The sequence below is a fragment of the Aethalodelphis obliquidens genome, unplaced genomic scaffold (genome assembly GCF_003676395.1).
Source record: "Aethalodelphis obliquidens isolate GAN/ISIS:26980383/991018 unplaced genomic scaffold, ASM367639v1 scaffold135, whole genome shotgun sequence".
Lineage (NCBI taxonomy): Eukaryota > Metazoa > Chordata > Mammalia > Artiodactyla > Delphinidae > Aethalodelphis > Aethalodelphis obliquidens.
Genome location: NW_020838079.1, coordinates 342,305 through 361,497, shown reverse-complemented (window position 1 = coordinate 361,497; position 19,193 = coordinate 342,305). Strand labels below are relative to the sequence as shown.

The following is a 19,193-nucleotide window of genomic DNA, read 5'->3' as shown; positions in this document are numbered from 1 at the left end:
CAGGGAGAAGCCAGCACAAGCCAGTGGAAAGAAGGTTTCAAGAGACAAGAAAAGGGAAATGCCTCAGGAGCCCCACCATCCCTCCTCCTTGACCAGCCCCATCAGACCTGGAACTGGACCAGAGAATTGATGACAGAACTGGATGGTGTGTGTGTGTGTGTGTGTGTGTGTGTGTGTGTGTGTGTGTGAGATACACGAGTAAATGGGACCTTCATAGTCCAGGTGGAGAAACCACGCATACACACACAGGCACACACCTTGTCATTCAGCCGTATCCCCCAATATTTATACGAGCAAATGTGAAAATGTGAAACTGAGCTTTATACCCCCAAGTAGCATGAAAGGTAGAGATGGGAGTGAGATGAGAGAGATGTGAAGAAGCTTTAAGGAACCCTCTTAGGGGTTCAGAGAACAGGAGGTGGTGGTGTGCTGAATGACCGCTGGCTGTGGTGCTGCATGGGGCATCCCAAGGAGCTGATCCCCAAGGCTGGGGGTCTAGGAGGCAGGGGGTTAAGGTGGGGAAAAACTGTGGGCACAAAACACCTTCCATACCTCATTGATTTCATTGCTGGGGCTGAGTCTAGAACAGGTCCGAATCACATTAAAATGGACACATGGACATTTTGGGTTTTAAAACCAGCCATTGTAACCAAGAGAGCTAGTGATTCTCCTAGGAAATAATAGACTGAACTGGAATTTCATGGCCTGGGCCACCAGACTTTCCAGAGATGGCCCTGAACACATGATGGCAGTATAGGACAGAGTGGGACAGATGATCCAGGGCAGGGGTCCCCGACCACAGTTTGGGACAAACGAAATAAGAAACCTCAGATATCCATTCTTTCCTGCCAGCTCACCCCACACTCGAGGAAGCAGAGGCACATTGGATAACCAGTACAGGAGATCTAAAGAAAAGAATGAGGGTTTCTACACCGAGGTAGTTAGAGAGTGAGACACAGAGACAGAGACAGGTGAGAGAGTCCATCTATCGGAGAGTACTAGTTGGCAAATGCAGCCCCTTTCCACTCCCCTCTGCACAGGCCGGCCTGATAGCTCGGGAGATGGGAGGGCAGTGAGCCACATCACCCAGCACACAACTCAGTCATCATGTGGGTCACAGAAATGCCCGTCCCAGGGGTCAGCAAACTATGACAAGCAGGCAAAATCCAATCTGCAGCTTCGTATGGCCCAAGAGCTAAGAATAGTATTTACATTTTTGAAGTGTTGTCAAGTAAGCAAGCAAACAGTAACAAAGAAGAAGACCATGCTACAGAGACCATCTGTGGCCCACAAAGCCTAAAAGAGTTGCTTTCTGGTCCTTTATAGAAAAACTTTGTCAAACCTTGGTCTAGATGATGAGGAAAATCCCACCAATCTCTGAGCGTTCCTGTAAAGGGAAACCAGGGGAGGTCCAGGAGAAGGACTGGAACAATGGGATAATTGGAAATACCACTCCATCTGACGAGCACTGCCTGCAACTCTACTAAACCAGACTAATGAGGTACACAGGAGCTATGGAAGGAAGCCTGAGAATAGCTAAAGAGAGAGTCATACTAAGGAGCATTAGGCAAAGAATGTTCTGGAAATGAAACTGCATGCAGAGCTCAGTACTGATTAGGAAATTTGGTTATCGTTTGATAAGATTGAGATAGAGTTTGAGCCCAGGGATTGTTAAAATATCAAGAAGTTTCTAGAATACAACTAAGTATCTCACGAACACCTAACAGTCTGAAACTATCTTGTAAAGTTTAAGAAGGGGAGGATAAAGTAGATTCTAGGAAAGCCTACATTGGTTTGCCCTAATTTAAATAAATGCCACTTACAAAAGTTCACACTGAAAAAAAAAAGTAGAGGCATTAGGGGACATTGACAAGAGGATTTTTCATTTTTCAAAAGAAGTCACCAGAAGACTCCCTTCCATAGGAAACTTCTCTACTAAAAAAATGAAATTTAATCTATAAAAATTCATTTTTCAAATAACTTTTAGGGAAAGCATCCACTGTATAGAGTAGGGCACATACATTGAAATTGGAGGGAAATGAAAGTTTCTAAACTGAAAGTCAGATTTGTCTTTGGATTCATCAGCTAAAGAACTCGAACATTTTCCTTAAAGCATATATATTGCTCGCTGAAATACCTGGGAAATTCATGTGTCATAAAAGTAGAAGCCAGCTGTGGCTCTTCCATAAATGCAGTGCTTTGGATGAAAAAACACTGGGCCCAGAGGCAGGAGAACTGGGATTGAGGCTGGGCCCTGCCACTGTGTGATCTTGTGTAAGTTTGTGGTTTTTTTTGTTTTTTTTTTTGTTTTTGTGGTACGCGGGCCTCTCACTGCTGTGGCCTCTCCTGCTGCGGAGCACAGGCTCCGGACGCGCAGGCTCAGCGGCCATGGCTCACGGGCCCAGCCGCTCTGCTGCAGGTGGGATCTTCCTGGACCGGGGCACGAACCCGCGTCCCCTGCATCGGCAGGCAGACTCCCAACCACTGTGCCACCAGGGAAGCCCTTGTGTAAGTTTTTTGACTTTCTGGGCCTCAGTTTCCTCCTCTGTAAAAGGAGAGGTTGGTCTCTTTCAGCTCTAACATTCCATGACTACAGATAAATATAGAAATAAGATCAATACAGCAATCTAGAAATAAGAAATAGTCCCCAAAGTAAGCTCTGGAGTCAGTAGAAAAAAGTAGCAATGAAATATAATAAAAAGAATAAAATTTTAACTACTAGCCAGAGTAAATATATCTCATTTAAAAATTAATGAAAAGATTTGTAATTTACAATTGATTCAGGAGAGGTAAGAACATACATGTTGCTGTTTCTTCACCATCACACATATGGAGGAGGAGATGAGTGTCAGGTGACTTGTACAATGAGCACGATGCTGCGTTTGCATGCAGAACATTTTGTAAAATTGAACATTAAAAAGAGCTCAACACCACATAAGGAATACATTTGCATAAAGCTTGGAATTAGAGAGGAGTTAACTGGTTGTTCCAGTTCGGATTTTGTTTACAGATTTGTTGATATCAAATTCCACAAATATGCAAAATCTTAAAATCAAATCTATTTCTGCCAGAGCCCTCCTAGACAACAGCCACCACAGGAAAGACAGACATTTAAGGGTTGGCAATACCAAATGAATGTAACACATTTTCCTCTTTCCTATTTGTGAATTACAAAATTGTTTTTAAACCAAAAACTGGCCAGATGTGCTGGCTAAGTCAAATCAAAGGTTTTGCAGGTTGAGCAAGTAATTGATTCTGATAATTTCTTAACAGCAAATAAAAATGTATCCGAGCAACATGACAATATAAATCACATGGCCAGAGACTGATCACATAATGTAATGAGAGTAGAAAAGATGGGAAAGGCTGGAATCGTTTGGAGAGTCGTGGCTACAGTGACTCGGGGGCTTGAAGAAGTAACGTCACTGGAACACACACACACACACACACACACACACACACACACACACTATAGGGATGCTGCTGCTGATCCTGGGACCACGCTTTGAGAACCACTGGCCTAGGTTTTGGGCTTTACTGAGCAAAAGTAGATACCTATTTCACATAACCCATTACTTATGCAAATTTCTTGTTTTGTTAAACTTATTAAAAGTGCCTTAAATGTGTGCCTATAACCATTTCCTACTGTATTCCTCTACAAATATTTCAGAGTATTCAAAAATTTGTTTATTTCATATCCTTGTTAAAATCCTCATCATTTTTGCTGCCCTTTGACAAATGTAGCTCTTTTGTACCTCTTTCCTAGGCATCCGTTTAAATCCCAAATAGTTTAGTCAAGTACAGCTGAAATACACGCAAAGGCTTTGGAGGGACTGGGTGCTCTGGAATAGATCTGGTCTCATTCTCACACCAAGGGGAAGTAGTAGCACGAAACACAGATAAGCGTTGGGGGGCAGCCGAGGCTGCATGCAGTAAATTTGCGCCTCGAGGAAGTTTAATAATCTGGTACCAGAGATACCAGACAGCTGACATTGATCTGACACTGATTGGACAGTTTCACCTTTCATAGACAGGACACATTTTCACAAACTCTTTAAATCCTTGTGTTCTTTACTCAAATAATAAGTAGTATTAATTCCATTTGTGTAAAAATGTTAAGGTATAATAATTATCTGGGCCTTCTCAGTGGCTTTAGTAGCCATTTCTGAGAGTCCCTTGGTAGTAACCATACTGAACAGCACTGAGAATCAGGAGAATTTAATCGACCATCAGCAATTTACTTAGTTCCAGGAGATTAAGGTTTTTTCTATATTCGGGAGTTAGTCATCAGGGAATTTGACCTTTCCATGGTGAAAAATACACGTCTGCAACTGATTGATGCCTAAAATTCTACAAGTAGAACGTCATTCCTTTGGCTTAAGGCTTTTTCCCTGTTAAAATGCAAGTGACCCTCCAAAGAGGTATTATTAAGCCTTATAATCTCAAAGTAAAGGAATTTATCCCTTTCCTGAGAGCATGCTTTCCTTAGCAAGGAGGAGGACAAACGAGGACGCACTCAGAGTTGGTGCTAAGAAGCAAGGTCGGGGGGAATGGAGCAGACAGAGGAGACGGAGGATCCCAATGACAGACCTCCAACTCATTCACTATTTTGCTGAAGGGCTGTCCCTGTCAGCATCCCTATTGAAATGGGTGCTAACTTGCCACTTGGAGTAGGTTACTTAGAAATCGGCCATGTTTTCTGATAATATTGAAGAGTCTTTGATGTGTAGGCATACAAAGGTTTAGAGCAATGGAAAAATAGATGGCAATAAAACATTTGGTGCAACAGATGGGGAGTTACCCCCCGAAATCGGAAGAACCATACACGTCCATAGAAAGAAGATAAACCAATATTACTTTATAGAGTGCAAATCGCAAGGCCGGGACGAGGGTAAGGCACTAACATGGCCCCGAGAGTGGGTGCCTCCTTAAATTTTGCACCCCAGGCACCTCACTCACCCCACTCTAGTCCTGGCCCTGGCAAATCATATTAAAGTGAAGCCTGGCCATTGTGTTACAGACTTGATGATAATGGAAGGTTCTCTGGAGGAACAGAGCACTGACTGTGAACTTGTTTTTTTAATAAGTAGTTTGTTGATGAGGAAGAGGGCAGGTGGCGTGGACATATCTGCTCAGACTGATGGGTCCAGCGGGATCACAATCTGACCCACGTTGTCGGAGAGTTAAAATGGGTGTCCGGTGACGTGCTTGTTGTGAGAGCCTTGCAGACTCTCCTCTGTCTCTGAACATTCAAAGTAATGATTCCAGATCAACTGGTCGATCTGTGGTCAGTAAGCTAATGCAAGCTATTTTGCTGCCTGCGGTCTTGCGTCCTTAAAGGGTGAGCTGTCGGCTAGGGATGCAGTTCAAAGAAATAGGGACTGAGGGGCAAGTTGGGGCCATGTGGGAGGCCCAGGTGAGAGACTGAGACAGGCAAAGGACAGGAGACAGCAGCGAAGCTTCCTGTTGTGCTGAGAACGACTTGCTCCCTACCCTCAATGTTTGAACCACAAATACATAATGAACACCCACCAAGGGCAAAGTGCTCTTAGCTACCGATTAACCTCCTCCCCTGGGGACGACTGCATCTACTCCTGCCTAGGCAGAAGTCAGTCCAGTAGAGCCACCTGCTGCTATTGGTTAGAATCAGAGGAAACAAAGGGACAGAAACAACTTGAATTGGAACCTGACTTCCTGGGGCCAACTTCATTTCACCTGTATCCCTTCTGTATTCCACCTTCAAAAATTGTAATCACTCTTCACACTAGTAATAGCGGCAACAGTCACTTCTCTGAAAGGCCTCCTGGAAGGGGCTCTCAGCCTCTCTTCTCCAGCCTTGGCAGAGTAGGTGCACGAGGCAGCAGACACTGTGGCTTGTGCCTGGGTGGAAGACAGAGTTGGTGCTGTGATACCCAAGGGGAGGCGAGATGTTGAGTGTGAGGACTAGGAGAGTTGTCTGGTATTATGTTAATCAGAGATTGGTAGAAATTCTACAATTTGGTTGTTTGTTTGGGACTAGGTCCACCTGTTGCAAAATATTAAATGAATATTACCAGTCCTCAGTGTTACCTCTGACCACATCATCTCTGCCCCGAATCCTCTTATGCTAATGGCAACACCACTGGGCATTGGAGGGCCATAGTGAAGATGCAGAAGACCTTCTAAAAAATTCCAGGCATACGGAGTATTGCAGGGGAAAGCAAGACTCAAGGTAATTGAAAGATGTCAAGGTGTCTGGATATTCAGCTTTAGAATCTTTCTGGAAAACCACCAGAGGTGGCAAGGTGAGGGGAGAGGCAAAACCCACTAGAAGTACCAAACAAGAAGCTTCCAGAAAAGTTAGCGGAAGTAACAAGTCCTATACTGTGTGAGTCTCATACTCTGCTTCAGAGCTCATAATGGTTCTGGAGTAGAGGGCCCCGGCAGCCTTTCACTTTTGTTAGGCCAAAGCACAAACACTCCTTCATTTCCCCACAGAGGAAAATGTTTCCATCCTTTGGGATTCTGAGTCCAGGGCAGACAAGTGTGTGGCATTCATATATAAATTAAGGCCAGGAATGAATCTTATTTTATTTCAGGCAAAACCTCTGAAATTTGGTCAGGACCCTTGAACTAAATAGTTGGTTCACTTTCAAAAGCAACTGGGCTTTCAAGAACTGTCTATTATTTGAGGTGGCTTCTGTCTAAATCAGGGGGAGGCGCTGGGCCTGACCTGTACTCAGAAGTCTAGAATTCAGAACTGTAGCGACCAAGGGCCCAGGCCTAGGGGTTCTATGTGAGAGGCCCAAGTCCCCTCAGCACTCAGTGTGGTTTTCCAGCTGCTCTTCCGCTGTGTGGGCAGTTGGGCTAAAGAGCTTGCTTCTTACTGAGACCTGCCAAAATCAAGATCTGCTTGTCTCTGGGAGCAGTTTCCACATCCTCCAAGAGGTTGACCAATGAATCTGTTGGGTGGGGGGTGAAGGAGGAAGAGGTCAGGGGACTCTCTTTGTGAAGCAGGCTACAATTTCATTTGACTTTCCTTTTTCCCTCTTGGGAATGGTGGACAATTAATCCTCCATTATTAGTCAACCAGTTTTCTTTGTTCAGTGCTATTTTTCCCCCCCCAACCTCCCAGAAACCAGACATATGAAAATCAAATGAATCACAGCTCTTGCTTTGCTTAGAAAATTGAACTGACAAGGAAAGTTAGTGTCTATAAGCTTTGGCAGGGGGTGGGGAGAAGGGGTCACAATGACTGTCCTGGGACTCTGTCAGCATCCAGTATCCCATTTACCCCAGTCCTTACATTCTCCCCCAGAAGGTTAATTGAAAATTGGTCAAACAGCAGAAAGTAAATGGCAAAAAGTAGCCCTTTTTTTGGGTTATGGGCCATAGCAACTTGCAAGGCTGCCTTTCAGATTTTGGATCTATCCTTTTAGTCTATACGTTCTCGGTTTGGAAACAGAGGAAGATTTCCTTTAAACAAGACCAAACCAACCACAAACCACAATCTGAAGTGAATGGTGGTGGGCAAGTTACACTTACTTTCTCTCCTCCTTGGGACTTTGAGGATGCTGTTCCTTCAGCTAAAGACTTCCTGTAATGAATACTATAAGCAAATGAAGCGAGAGTTCTTCGAATGCAGCATGAGCTGGGCACAGACACTAGCTACCGTTGTTGGCAGACATTTGAAGGATCTCAAGGCGCACGTGTGAGTTACCTTGGATAGATCTGAGTGAACAAACGGCTGCCTTGTTTGTTGGCCAAGCTTGGTTCATCCAAAGCAACCCAGTCCTGACCTTTTCTAGCAAAGGGGGGTGGGGAGGGGGGGGTCTATATGTTTACTAAAACTCATCACCCTGATCTCCGTGTAGACAATCAAACTGAAAAAGGTGTGAAGTTCAGGACAGAGTCACATTCATATTTTGCACGACAAAAGCCATCCAATCAACCTCATGCCGAAACAAGTGCACACCTGCAAACCTCTTGTGGCGGAGAATTATACTGTGGCTGAAGAGGCATCAGGGTCCTTCTGTTTCTCCATGCAGGGCCATCAGGGCCTTGCTGGGAAAGTGAATAATCAGCAATGGCACCCTGTGTCCCCTGGGTTTGGCAGCCCCCAATCTGCTCTCTCACTGTGCCCCTCAGTGATAGGAGCCAGGGATGGAGCAGCCTGGTCATTGATTTAAAAGATGGCATATGTGCCCTTGCATCTGAGAATTTCTTCTGAGTGCATACCACTTGGGGGAAATAAGGAGAAAATCGGTAGTTAGTAATGGCAAGATTGTAAGTATGAGAACATAAAATGTCTGAAGATGATTAAAGTGCCTGATGATTTTAGTTCTGGATGTGGCCTCTCTCCTGTTGTCCAGAGTGTGAGTTAATGTAAAAGAAATGCAGGCTCTTTTGTTATTTCCATGGTTCCTTTTTAAAACCCTTTTTCTCTTCCCCCTTTTCTACTCAAGCTTAGTAACTCAACCTTGCTTGCTGAACCCAGGGCTTAGGTACTGGGGTTGTCAGGGGTTTCGTAGTCTTTTGAAAATTGTGCAATAATTCGCCGAGCCAGTGGGTTAGTGGTCTTCAGCAGTTCTGCTGCTGAGGGGCGGGACCTTGGAGTTGCCTTGCTTCCCTTCTTCTGTAGCAAGGCCTTGAAATCATCATTTCTGCCAGCATCTAGGCTGGCACTGCCGCTTGACCCTGCAGAGGCAGCCAACTCACTGATAGGAGACTCAGCCGTGTTCCTTATTGGTGAGTGGGAGGTTGGTCTGCTGCCACCAGCAAAGGCCTCACCAGGCTCCTTCCAGCCAAGCAGCTTTCTTTTGGACCTAAATGAGAGAAAGTTTACTTTGAGTGAATTTGTGCGGCAGACATTTCCTAATGCTTCATATAACTTCACGAATGCCAGTGACACAATCTGGGAACTTCTATGCAACAGCCTTGTGAGCAGTCGTACTTACCAGCTTTCTTTCTCTCCACTAAGTCCTCAGAGTCCCTTGTCTGGCCCCCTGTCCCTACATTCCTTTCAATGCCCACAGCTAGAGTCACTTGGCCTATGCCTGCAGACTCAGTCCTGCCCAGGTTCTGGTACCAAGGAAGAATTTAAGGAGTCAAAGCTAGTAGCTCAATGACTCTGAATCAAGACAGCCCATGAGCTGATCCTGTTCTGAACTGGTGCTCCAACTCCAATAACTGGGCTCTTTCCTGTTTCCTCATCACGGAGCCCATGCTTTGTGCTTCTGTCCAATAACTGGGTCCCCGTCTGGTCCCCCTTTGCCTAAGCTCCTGCTTTGATGCTCGGCCTGGTGCCCCACTTCGCTTCTTGATGAGATTTTTTGGTACAAGGAATTCTGTGAAGGGTTAAATGTCTCTGACTCTAGGCAGAGCTGTGAGAAAGCAGATGGAGCCACAATAGGCCCTGGGGTTGCTAGGAGACGAGGGGCCTCTCACTCTGCACCTGGTCCTCCCTTCCCCGCCTGCCTCTCTTCCATTTCACCCAAAGATGTCAATGAATTGGAGGTGGTGAGGCCCTGGACTGGGTTCACTACGTGGGTATCTGAACTTAGTCTCCAGTTTCCATTCTAAGCATTCTGCTTAGAGGTAGCAGTTTTCTTCTGGTATAAGAAGGAAAGGCAATTATAATAGGAATTTAGGAAATTTGTCCAGACCTGTGGATCACAGTAAATAAATCTTCAGTTGTTCGTGAAGCCACAAACACATCATCATCATCTTCCGCAATCCATTCGGCTGTTTTATCACTGATTACACTTTTTTCTTCGGTTCTTGGTTCCATCGAGCTCCCTAGGCATAAGAACCAGAAGGAATGACTTTGACCACAATTGTTAGGACAAAGCACATTCTCATATGTATTTCATGTGATGTTCAAAGCAGCTCCAGGAGGGCAGCAGGGCAGAGACTTGCTGTCTCCATTTTGCAGGGGAACAAAATGTTCCTAAGGTTAGTGATTTGGCCAACAAAACATGGAGGGGAGTGATGAAGATCAGCCTGGGTCCCTGTTCTCTCGTGCCTTTTCCATTACAACAGGTTGCCTGAGCATTCTCTCATTTTAAATGCATCATTTTTAAAACTCAAGGAGCTGAGAGTAATCTAAAGCAATGACTCAACCAGTGGGTGGGAGTAGGACCTATCTGAATCTCAGAGGGAGCCTGTGGAGTTTGAGGAAGCAGATTCTAAAATTACCTGTGGCTTTGATTTGTTTGCTTGTTTTAGTTGCAATGATTTAACTTACGTTGAAAGTCCAAATCAGCTTAAGGAAGGCCATAAGATTTTGATGTTTGGTGTTAAGGGTTTCAAAAAGGATGAGAAACATGGATGAACCTAGAGGACATTATGCTAAGTGAAATAAGCCAGTCACCAAAAGACAAATACTGTATGATTCCACTTATATGAGGTCCCTAGAGGAGTCAAATTCATAGAGACAGAAAGTAGAAGAGTGGTTGCCAGGGGCTGGGGGGAGAGGGTGATGGGGAGTTATCGTTGACTGGGTACAGACTTCAGTTTTGCAAGATGAAGAGAGTTCTGGAGATGGATGGTAGTGATAGTTGCACAACATTGTGAATGTGCTTAACACCTACTGAACTGTACACTTAAAAATGGTTAAGATGGTAAATTTTACGTTATATGTATTTTACCACAATTAAAACAAAGAGAGACAAGAAAACCCCCCAAAAGGATGAGAAACATTTTCTAGCCTCGTCTTAAGGTTCCAGGAAGAGCAAGGCTCAAACCATCCAAGAAAATGAGCCCCCTTTCCTCTAGAAAACACTAAGAGAAGCTGCTGCTGGTAACATATTCCACTGCTTGAAGCCTTCCAGCCTGCCATAGCGCTTGAAACTCAGGATGGGAGGGTACTGAGTCCCGCGCATGAAGCTAAATTCGTTGTGGCTGGTGAAAAGTGCCATACGGTGACGTGGAGAGACAGTGCCTAGGGCAGGAGATGCCTGCCTGAGGAGGAAGATAAGCTCCTAAGGTCCTAGGGTGCTAAGACCTAGTTTGATTTCATTCGCTCAGCACTGGCGGTTTCAGAGTAGTCTGGCCCAGGCTGGACCTTGGAGATCCACCCCTGGGTTGGTCCCGATCCCAAGGGCAGTGAGACGGATTTAGAGTAACTCAAACCCTCAAGAGGTGTACCCTACTGATTTGGTCACCCTGGGATCAGGATCATTATCTGGGGGCATTTGCTTCTGCCCCTGGCACTCTGTCCTCACCCTCACCTCTCCTGGGATTGAAAGGAAAAGCCAGCAGACACTTTACTAACCCAGAGGGCTTGCCTCCCTTTCACTGTCAGCCTGTGGCGTGGAGGTTGTCCTTGTACCCGCCGATGGCAGGTGGTCGCTAGTTGGTAGACACTTGGCATCTTCCTCCAGGGTGATGATGGGGCTGAGAGGCAGCCTTGGTTCAGCCGTGTAGGCCTCCATTTGAGTTGCAGGTGAGGTGAGAGGCAGGTACAGCACGCTGGGCTTTTTTGGTACAGGAGGTGGAATCTTGCCTTTCTTTTTCTCAGCTTCTTCTTGGCTCTGGAGGCTAATTCTTTCAGGTAGGGCTCTCCCCTTGGGGCCCTCATACTCCGTACTTCCCTGGGGAGGTTGCTGTGTTCCTGAGAAGAAAGCACCAGAGGAACTGGAAAAAGGCGTGAAAACAAGAGATGAGGGTGCTGTTGACTCCCCCAGGGTTCTGCCCTCAGGGAAGCTGGAGGACTTTGGTTTCTGCACCACCGTGTATATATCTTGAGGGAGTGGCCTCATATGTTGAATTGAGGTCTTGGGGGTCATAGCCAAGGTAGGCGAAGTTAGTGGGTACTCCTCGGGGACAGACGGTGGCTTGTGGACCAAGCTTGGAGGCCTTCGGGCCAGTGGGGGCTTCTCGGCTATGGGAGGTTTTGCCTTTCTCTCTGGCAAGGTGAAGACTTCAGCTCCTGACTCCTCAGCATAGTCAGGGCTCTCAATATCATCTTCCGGTTCAGACTTGCTGACTGACCTCAGGCGAACAGAACGTAAGTCAGACTGAGTAACCATGGGCATGATTGGCTGGTTGGGGCTAGTTTTCTGGGCCAGCTTGGCCCCAAAATTTGTATCCGAGTGATGCCGGCTCACCTTGGTTTTGCTTCGGATGGAGATACTCATCCCAGACAGGTCCAGGTTGGTTGAAGAGGTCAACGGTAGGTCAAACGATAGCCGTGACTTGGACATTTTCTCCACTGGTGATGTTGGGGGTAGTGATGACTTCCTCTCAGGTACCACTGGACGCACCCGGACACTGCCACTTGGAGGGGGCAAGTGGCCCAGGGTCAAGGACATGGAGACAGTGGGTGTTGGTGTCTCTGACTGGCTGGAGTATCCACTGGAGGGTGACATCAGCCCAGTGGGCCTTCCTGGGGAGGATACCTCCCTGGCCTCCACCTCGATGGAAAGCTGGGAAGGCGTTGTGGCTCTGGAGGTGGAAGGGGAGGCAAGAGACTCTGAGCTGCCCTGAACTTGGGTGCACTCAATGACTGTGGTGCCAGTGGCAGTGCTGGAGCTGGACAAGGATTGGTAGGTGTCACCAGACTTCCAGTCAGTAAGATACCAGTGGTGGGCGAATTGTGTACCTTCTGGGTCTTTGAAGGTTGGCACAGCTGGGTGACCCTGAGTATCTGGGTGGGATGAGTGATGTCCTTGGTGTTCCAAGGAGAGGCAAAGGCTCCTGGGCCTCTGGTCCTTGGGTAGCGCTGACCCACCGTCTGGCAAGAGGACTGGTTCATCTTTGACCAGTGAGACACTGCGAGTCGGTGGGGAAGGCTTCTTCTTGGCCTTCTTGAGTGAGATGCTCTTGGACCTCTGCCTTCTTTGCTGGGCCTCCTGTTGGGCGCTAAGGGAGGCAATGTTGTCGGCACTGTTACTGCCCTCAGAACTTGTACTGGCATAAGGCAGGGCACAGGCTTCACTGGCCTTCTGCTCCTCGTCATAGTCCACATCCGTGGTGCCTGTGTCTGTGGGTACAGACAGTGACCGCTCCCGGAACCTGCTGGCCCCACCTGGGCCTGTCTCCAGCCTTGAGGTATCACCAGTCAGGAGGCCAGTCTTGGAGGGTCGTTCTGATACGTGCCTTCGTTGAGTAGAATGCTCAGAGTAGCCAGCAGACCCACTGCATCCTGCTGGGGTATCACGAGTGACAAAGAAGGTAGCAGCCTCCTTAGGAACCAGAGGTGGCAATGTGTGCAGAGAGATCCAAGAATTCCCAGAGGAAGGACTTTTTCCATTTTCATTGTCTTGACTGCTCTGAGCAGTGGCACTTGGAGTCACGTAGGTAAAAGCATCTCCCTTCCAGGAAGGGGAGAACGTTGATTCTGTTGGTCCATTGCAAGAACTGGGGACACTGTACACCATGCCCATGCTCTCCATGCCAGGGACTTTTGTGCCACCACGTGCCTGGAGAGGTTCTTCCGGATCACTAGAAGGATTTCTCAGTACTGGCGAGGTGAGATTTGGTAACTGAGCTTCCTGACTGATGGCAACTCTTCCGTGAACACCTCCCGGAACTGAATGGCTGGGCTTGATGTCTGAGGTGGTAGAGCAGGCCACACTGCCTGTGGGGCTGTTGCTGTGACCTGGGGGAGGTAAACACAGAATGTTAGTGGTGCAGCCAGGGATCCCCCAGCAGCAGCTGTCACTAAAGAGACGGGAGCACCAAAGTTTTGCCAAGAAGCATTTGCCAACAGCTTGGTCAGAATTCCTTGGTTCTTCCTTTCCATAGATGAGGATACTGGGGACATTGGGTCCTTGCCCATCACCACACAGTGAGTCACAGGGTGCCCTTGAATTGTCCAGATGGCTTCCAAAGACTTTCCAGCTTTGAATATGCCTTTCAGAGCTGAAGTGGCACGTGGGACTACCATGGGTTTTTTCCAGGCTTTCACCCCAGGCTCATGAAACGACCACAGACCTCAGCGTTCACCTCCTCTGAGATGAGAGCAGAGGCTTTCGAACTGATAAAGGACAGCAGTGTGAACTTCAGCTCCAGCAGTGCATTGGGAGTATGCCACAGCTGGAAAGTTCAGAGTCTGGTTGCATTTTTGACACCTGTCACTTTTTAACTTGGCAATAGGAAAAAGTGAGAATAACCTACAGATGTGAGGAAACGATTCAGATGTTGAAAATCCCCAAAGATTTTCTCACATACACAACAATTATTATATCATGATGATGTTATATGATGATGATGATGATGATGACAACGATGACGACTACTCTTATGATAATTTATAATAACAGCCACCATTTGCTGAACACATACTATGTACCAGGCACATGGTAGGAAAATTACATACAATAACTCTGATCCTCAGGAACATTCCACCGGGTTGGAATCATCATCCCCAATTTACAGATGAAGAAGCTGAGGCTCAGAGAGGTTAGGGAACTTGGCTAAGGCCTCACAGTTAGTAAGTGGAGAGGCCAGAATTTGTATCCATATCTCTCTGGTCTGTGCTCTTTGGATGGCCTTCATTTAATGGCAGTGATGGTTTTGTGAAGATGGCACTTTTAGCGATGATTCCCCCTCTTAGGCATCTATCTGCCTAAATTCGAGATACATAGTTATATTCCACTTATAATGGGAAATATATACATAATGAATTTATTAGCCTGGGAGACCTGCTCTCCATATTTGGTTGCTGCCCTTGACAAAAGGTCCTTGGTTATCCTTAATTACTATATTGGCTTTTTCAGGACATCCAAAGTCCCTCCCCCCCCAATCATTCCTGTTCCCTGTCACAGCAATACCACTTGGGTTGCAGAAATGGTGAGAGTGAGCAAGGGGAAGGGTTTGGGGGATCAGCTATGGTGGGGTCACCTTGGTCTCGCTGGGAATAGTTAGAGAATCCAATAATGGTCCGCCTCCGCCTCAGGGTGGACTTGGGGTTCACGGCTGTCTCTGTGTTAAACAACGAGTGTCGCAAACTTGCATGTTTATCAAACTGCTGCCCTGTAGCCAAAATAAAGACACTTGGGTGCATCCTGGTTTCTGTTTACAGTATGGCAGAAACTGGCCTGAGGTTGAGAGAAGGGATGATGGGAGTAGCGATGAGCATGAATAGCATCCAGGCAGGCGACCCTTCTTCCCCATCCCTCCCAACTTGGCCCCGGGCACCCGCAGCTCCAAAGCACACATGCTAGCTTTCAGAGGTCCACCCGGGGTCACCTGTGAGTCTTAGGTGGCCGAGAGCCATGGTTTTCAACCCTGGCTACATATCGAAATAAACTGGGCAGCTTTTCAAACTCTAATAACTAGACCCCACCTCAGAACACTTAATACTCTGGGAATAGGGCCCAAGTAGAAGCATTTGCTCAAACTCCCCAGGTGATTGATTGTTCAGATGTACAGCCCGGGGTGAGAACCACTGGAGTGGAGAGACATGTTGAGACTAGATATTGCTTGATTGCAATCTCTTCTCAGATCAAAGCCTTTATTCAGGCCGATGAAGACAGTGTCTCCAAGAAGCTGCGCCATCCCTCCCCACTATCCAGGAAGCAGTCTGATAGTCTGCCCTCCAGGCACCTGATCACATTTGATCAAAGTTCGCCCCTGCGTGGTGATTGAGATCTATTTTTCTCAAAGCACCCGCTCAGTCTTTGCTCCTATGGAATTGCTAGGGCAGGGGCAGGGCGGGGGCAGTGGGGTGAGGTTTGCTGCTCCCCTGCACTGTCTCTCATTCAGCGGCTGCCTAACCAAACCCTCCCCTCTCAGCCCCATGGCCACATAGGTACCCCCCTCCACAGAAAGTGGCTCTGTGGGCAAAACACAGGGCCAGCCTCGTTGACAGCAAGGTAGAAGTTCAAAAACAAAGCACCCACCATCACTTTGTGCGTTTCTCCTCTCAGCCCTCGCACCTCTTAGTACATCTCCCTAGGCTCTGGGCTCTATTTCCTGTCTCTAATTTCCTGAGATGACACCAGTGGCGCTGGATTACCCCATATCCAGGGAGCGTCACCGCCTGTGGCCAGAGCTGTCCTCAACATCTTCATCAACTTTTTCCAGCACACCATGGGCTGGCACTGGCTCACAGGGTGCCTCTGGTCCCCTTGGGTTAGGAGGTCTTGATTTCATCAGGCCGTTGGCCCTATCTCCTTCTGAAATGACTGACCCTCTTCCTCTTCCACTTACAGCCGGTGAAGTGTGGAGAATGAATTAATAATGGGCATGGTACAGGGTGCCACATGTCCCCAGAGACACAACCAGCTGAGCTGCGTACATTATTTTCCCCATCTCAAGGTAGTACTGGATCCCTCTTTGGTCTCACACAAGTGCAAGAGGCCCACCTCACTAGGAGACTGCGTGATGACTCAAAGTGCCACAAGGCCCTTGGTCTGTACTCTGGGTCTGATCCTCCCGTTTAGTGCTCGCTTCGGCAGCACATATACTGATCCTCCCGTTTACCACCAGCACTCTGAACCCCACACTTCCCCTGCAACTCCTATCTGTGTGCTCCAAACCCGGCTTCTGGCACAAGAAGTCTTCTTTCCCCAAACCAAACATAACTCATACACTCCACAGATGCTCCACAGATGCTCCAAAGAGCACATGAATTCATAAGGTTTTAGAGTTTTCTGTTAAGAGAGTTTCCTTTGCCATCAAATGGTCTCAGTTAGTGTGGCAGGGCCAGTAGAGAGTGAAGAAAGAGCATGCCTCCGTTCCCGGGCGAGAGCCATGACCTTGACAGTGCAGGGTGAGCCAGTAGCAAAGAAAGTCTCGCTCCCTCCCCCAGCACCCAGTGCATTTGGAGAGGATGATCTGTAGTTGGCATGGAGGGAAGCGAACAGAGGCGATGCTAAACAACTCTACCGGAGACATTGATGGGCACGATGTCAGAGTGCGTGGGACAAGGCTGAAGCCATCGCTTCTCCTCTAGGACGGGCAGAGGGAAGGGACTATTCCAGGCAGCTTGCTTGTCGGCTGTGGTAGGCAGGCTCAGGGAGGCCTCAGGGGCCCTCACACCCTGCATGGTAGTCTCATCCTCGCTCAGCTGCCATTTTGTGGGCTGTTGGGAAAGAAGGTGATGGGAAGGGTGTGCTCCCGACTGGAGACGAGCCGTGCCCACAGAATGGCTGTCTAGGCAGGGTGGTTGGAGGCTTCATCTGGGAGGCAGGAAAGTGTGGACAGGCTGCCAGGCCGGACGCCTGCCATGCAGGTCCCATCTCGGCAGGGCCTCAGGATGGCTCTGCTGGTGAGCAGAGATGAGCAGCAGCTTCCAGTGGGTAATGTAAGCAGTTCCAGGTTCCCCGTCAATGGGTGCGGGGTGAGCTCTGCATGCTGGCTCTCCCAGGTGGGGGAGGAGGCAACTCACCATCAGTACAAACTCCAGACGCCTGGCAGACTGGGGCCTTGGGCTGGGAGTGGGCTCAGGGGCCTCATCAGCAGAGCGGAAGGTCTGCCCCAGAAGTCTGGCCTCCGAGTACTGTTCCTCATATTCTTCTGAAAAACAGCACAGTGGATACACACTCTAGGGAGCCACGGCCAAGCGGTGGGCCAGGGAAGGACCATGAGCTTGGGGCTCCTGCTCTAGCTGCCAGGTCTGACTTTCATTGTTTCTTTAGGATAGTTCCCGGCGTCTGAGCCATTTGGGAATGGAAAAATGCCTACTTCCTATGAGGAGAAAAGAGAGTCAATGGATTTGAGTTGTGCTGGTTCGGGGACCAAGCCTTTGTCTCCATGGCCCCCACCTTAAGTGCTCAACTCAGGAAAGAGGCTCAGGATGCAGACGCCTTTTGCTACTCTCTGCTGCAAGATTCTCTCTTTGAAGTCCTGCATCTCTTCAGGTTTTCTGCAACCCTACCAGGGACATGACCTGTGTGAAGCACAAAGAAATTTGCGTTGGGAAGTCCAACATGGAATGCTCCCTTGGATGCTGAGAACTCTTACCTGAGCCTCTGAGGGCTCGGTTCCCTGCACCTTAGTCCCACTGTGGGGGGCATATCAGGTCCAGGAAGGAGAGGGAAGGTGGAGGTAGTGGCGGAGGAGAAAGGAGAAGTTCGGGGGCATCGTTGCGGAATAAGAAGGATGCAGAAGATTTGAATGGGTTTCATTTAAGTGATGAATTCAACGAGTGAAGGAAGTGAGACTAAAGAACAGTCAGGACTCTGCACATTTGAACAGAGATTTGAAGAATCATAGAAACTTGGGGTCAGTAGGGGCCTCGAGGGTTCTCTGGTCCAACATCCCATTCTGGGCTCCGGCTTCCTCAGCATCCCTTCCAGGTGTTTCTTCAGCCTCCACACACACCTGCCTGCAGAGGAGGGGAGAAGCCTTCCTCCCAAGGTGGCTCATTCCATCCAAGGACAGTTGGGGCTTTCAGGCGTGTCAAGAATGTTCTTCCTTATCTTGAGGTAAATTGGCCTCCCCCTAGGTTTCCACCCACGTGTCCTCATTCTGCCCATGGTGGCAACACAGAGCACACTGACTCTTTCTTTCTGCATAGCAGCTCCTCTCTTATCTGAACACAAGGCTCATGGTGTCCCTTAGAATCTTGCTTCTCTAAGCTTGCCACTGCCCTGGCAGGGAGGTGGGGTCATGGCCGTTGTTCAGTTGGGTGGCCCCTCTGCAGTTTTCTGTTCTCCGTAAAAGTTACCCTTTGTTGGTATGGATAAATGACAGCTAATAAGACCTCTTTTCACTTTTAATGTTCACTCAGCAAATATCCTCTTGGGGATCCAGCCCTGTGCCCGGTGCTTCTGGAAACCGGAGAGTAGTAAGAGATGTGATCCTTTACATTCAGAAGCCCAGTCTGGTTAGGTGGACAAAACATATACCTAGGACTAGTAGATGAATGAGTAAATGAATGAACAAATGAAAGAAAAATCAGTTCGGAACTATGCAAGTCCTCTTGAGCTGGATGGTACAAAGGGCCTCGTATGAGTGCTTAGGGAGGGAATGATGCAAAGTGCAGAACTAGTGTTAAAGGTCTTTTTCGATGCGGCAAGAATAGAACTTGGAAGAAAGTGTAAGGATTGGAGTGGGGAAGAGGGAGTAAGGGCTTTTAGGCTTGGAAAAGAGGCCCGAATGGGAGAGTGAGTGCCTGGAGGGTGTAAGGAGCTTGTGACTAGCACTGGGGTTTTATTTGTATTATTTTCTCGAGATCTAACTTACCTAAAGTGCACAAATCTTAAGTGTGCAGCTCAGTGAATTCTGACATATTCATGCCCCTTGTAACTGCCATCCAGATA

The 19,193-nt window shown here is 47.9% G+C and overlaps 1 protein-coding gene across 3 annotated transcripts in view; it reads right to left on the bottom strand.

Annotated features, from left to right (window-relative positions):
- Positions 1-2,723: 2,723 nt before the first annotated feature.
- NHSL2 (NHS like 2) overlaps positions 2,724-19,193 on the bottom strand; it is an 88,717-nt gene continuing 72,247 nt past the window's right edge. The window contains exons 3-8 of one of the 3 annotated variants that reach the window (XM_027099634.1): positions 17,318-17,445; positions 16,816-17,011; positions 14,827-14,958; positions 11,255-13,582; positions 9,645-9,777; positions 2,724-8,804 (exon numbers count right to left, since the gene is read on the bottom strand). In XM_027099634.1, the coding sequence (XP_026955435.1) occupies positions 8,480-8,804; positions 9,645-9,777; positions 11,255-13,582; positions 14,827-14,958; positions 16,816-17,011; positions 17,318-17,320 (3,117 nt within the window). In that variant the 5' untranslated portion in view covers positions 17,321-17,445 and the 3' untranslated portion in view covers positions 2,724-8,479. Of the gene's footprint in view, positions 8,805-9,644; positions 9,778-10,664; positions 13,583-14,826; positions 16,639-16,815; positions 17,012-17,317; positions 17,446-19,193 lie in introns of those variants that run through there. The other 2 variants (XM_027099636.1, XM_027099635.1) reach the window with 2 other exon arrangements.